This window comes from Apaloderma vittatum, unplaced genomic scaffold (assembly GCF_000703405.1).
Source record: "Apaloderma vittatum isolate BGI_N311 unplaced genomic scaffold, ASM70340v1 scaffold5785, whole genome shotgun sequence".
In the NCBI taxonomy this organism is placed as follows: Eukaryota; Metazoa; Chordata; class Aves; order Trogoniformes; family Trogonidae; genus Apaloderma; species Apaloderma vittatum.
In genome coordinates, this window is record NW_009718688.1 from 104,339 (window position 1) to 107,456 (window position 3,118).

Consider the following 3,118-nt stretch of genomic DNA (forward strand, 5'->3'; position numbering starts at 1 on the left):
TCAGCTCAGAAGGGATCCACCACAGAAGGAGTAACGGCGAGCTGCAAACCAAGATCAGAAGCTGTTACAAACTGACCCGATCTCAGCTCTGAATGCCACCAGTCTAACAGGCAGAGATCTACAGGGGACAGCCAGGGGAAGAAGAGTGAAGGACAGCTCTAAAACCAGTATAGATCCTTGCTTTTATCCTGAGGCTGCAAACCTGAGAATGGAGAGAAGAAAAAAAGGGAAGAAGAAAAATAGGTATAGGCATTTAAAGGACAGAGAAAGACAAACTGCATTTCTGCCAGCTGGGATCAGAGAATCAGCCTAAAGCATGGGCTCCCCAGAGCCTCAGGAGGCTGTGAAGTGATAAGAGCCCAGGCTAGAGTGGAGACACACACATGCCCCCTGCCTGAAGTGAGGCCACTATAAGGAGACATATTATTGGTGATAACCCAACTTTGACATGGAGAACTGTCACCAGAGTGGGCTCTCCTTGCCTCCACAACCACTGGCTCAAGAGCTGCCACTGCTGGCTATGTCCTGTGTCACCTTTTTGTCACCTCTATGGGCATGCAGCCTTACTTTCAGGCACCTCATCAGGCACAGGGTACCACAGGGGAAAACTGTTGCCCTTTTTGCTCAGTAAATGCAATTGTGCTTTCCTCTCAAAAAAGAGGAAAAAAGAACAAATAAGGATAGGAGGTAGCTCATGAACCTGCACAGGGTTTAGAAATGACCTGTTCTGCTGTGGCTGCCCGCACTCCTGTCCCCAGGGCAATCTGTGGAGAGAGCCAAGCAGTGACCCTTGTGGCAGCTCTGTCTTGCTCCCCGCTTTCACTGCTCAAGATAAGAGCAGGGCTAGGGCCGGGGCCAGGACAAGAGTACCCCAAAGTAACCTGTACCCTCAGGGCATGTTTACTAGTGCCAGAAATTCAATCGTGTCAGGGGTGGAAAGATGGGTTGCCCTGTTCCCATCCTCCCTCTCCCTCTCCTCACTTGCATGGCCTGAGAGCCCCAAGAAGGGCACCCAGAACAGAACTCGGGTGTTTCCCATGACGCTTCCATCCCTGGTTTATAGCCCCACGGCAGCACCCCAGCCACATCGCCATTGAGGCTGTCCTCCCCTACTACTACAGATGGTATGGAAGAAGGGGGCAGGGATGCAGCTGAGCCAAGGGACCTTGAGAGACCGAGGGCAGCCCTTTACCTGTGTCCACATTGAGGCCGAGGCTCTGTGCCACATCCCCTGCTGCATTGGGGAAGGGTCCTGCTGTTGTCCAGGCTGCAGTGGCACCTGCCTCACTCTTGCCCAGTTCACAGGGGGGGCTGACCGGTGTTGGCACGGAGGCCGGAGTGAGGCGGTGGGGTCGGACGGAGGCGGTGGGCACCAGGAGTGAGCCGTAGCGGGGGTCAAAGTGGGGTCCGTAGACCTCGTGCATGGCGGCGGGGCGGGGATAGGCAGTGCTCTGTGTCCCAATGTAGGGGTGGTGGTGATGGTGGTGATGGTGGTGGGCATGGTGCCAGGGCTCGGGGCCACCCTGATGCAGGTGACCATGCAGAGAGGTGGGTGCGTAGGGGTCGGCAGCGGCGGCGGCGAAGGGCAGCTCACTGTGGGCAGCAGCTGCCAGGGGGCTGCTCAGGGTGGCTGGGACTGAGGAGGGCTGGTATGTGCTGTTCCAGAAGGATGGTGGGAAGCTGCGCTGGCTCATCGGAAAGGAGCCATCTGGGTGAAGAGAGAGGGAGAGAAAGGCAGCAATGAGCACACCCAGTAAGCCCTGACCATCTTTCCCCCAGGCTTTGTCCCTTCCCAGACCCTCCTCAACCAGCCCTCTCATTCCTCTTATCCCCCAAACAACTGCCAAACACAAGAAATTGCTCCCATCCTTCCCAGCTCAACATCCAACACATCTAGCCCAGGGCTTTGCTGATTTCTCTTTGCTCCAGGTTTCTCTTAGTATATATTTATGGAAAAGGCTGTTACCAAAGGTGAGGGAATGATCTCTTTTTCTCAGTAGTGGAAACTGAGTCAGAGCTACTATGCACAGCAGCAATTTCCAGGCTTGGATTTTTCTTGTTTGTGTTTGTAGTAATCTCCCTGTCTATGCCTTTATGCCCAACAGCTCAGAGGATACACGACCCTGCCAGGACAGCAGCTGCTGTCTCAGTGCAGTTACAAAGTGGGCAGTAACAGTACAGGATGCAACTAAGGGCCAACTTGAGTTCACTAAACATCTGAGGGCAATTCTCCATCTACTACACTCGACTTATGTGTGTTCCATGGGTATATTTAGGAAGCGCTCTGCAGATCTTCATAGATTACCAGGGCAAAGGACAAGGACTCTACCTTTTCTTTGCCCCGTAAGCATCACACAAGATGGACCAGTGATTATTAGTATCATAGACAGACATTAAGCATTATGAATTTGGAATGCACAGTGTTCCCAAGACAAATAAAAAAGTGTTCCTGATACGTGTTTTCCAGGGATATATGCCAGCTCTGTGCCCTGGCATTACTCAGGAGAAAGGGAAACAGTTCATGACAGCAAAGAACTCTCCTGCCATCAATTCCAGTGCTGAATAACTTTCACCCGCAAAATATTTAAACTACTATTTCATTCTTAGAAACAACTGACAGCAATTCATGAGGGGGCTGGGAGACTGCCTCAGAGCTGGGCAAGCAACCCTGAGCGAGACAATCCCCAAAACCAATCGAAAAGTAGTTTCTGCCCTAACTTGCTGGTGAGTGTAGGCTGGGGAATGCTATTCCCCTCTGCATTGGGTACCCCCATGGGCCCATCCAGGGTGAATCCTGCATGGCTATGGAGAGCTATGCATCAGCCGTGGCCTCGGTCTTGCTGGCAGGTCTGAAAGCTCCCATTTTCAAAAATTTAGGGTCCTCATCTCTGCTCCAGCAGCAACCAAGGTGGTAATACGTGTAGGGTGAGACACAGGGACACGCACAACCTGTCTTTTAGTGGTGGAAAGCTGGTGAGATGGTTCCCACGTTCTCTTTTTGCTTTGTTCCCACCTTCGGTTGCCGCGGGCAGGCTCAGCAGGGGATGCGCTTGCCACAGCTACGGTGCGGCGGCGCTGAGGGGATGCTCCCCGCTCCCGGGACCCACCGCGGGGTCCC

At 53.2% G+C, this 3,118-nt stretch overlaps 1 protein-coding gene across 1 annotated transcript; it reads right to left on the reverse strand.

The window, feature by feature from the left end:
* VGLL2 (vestigial-like family member 2) lies at positions 1–1,708 on the reverse strand (the record flags this gene model as incomplete). The annotated part of the gene is made up of 2 exons (XM_009870326.1): positions 1–41; positions 1,193–1,708. Coding segments are annotated over 2 exons (557 nt in total), but the record flags the coding sequence as incomplete, so codon positions are not given.
* Between the last annotated feature and the right edge of the window lie 1,410 nt (positions 1,709–3,118).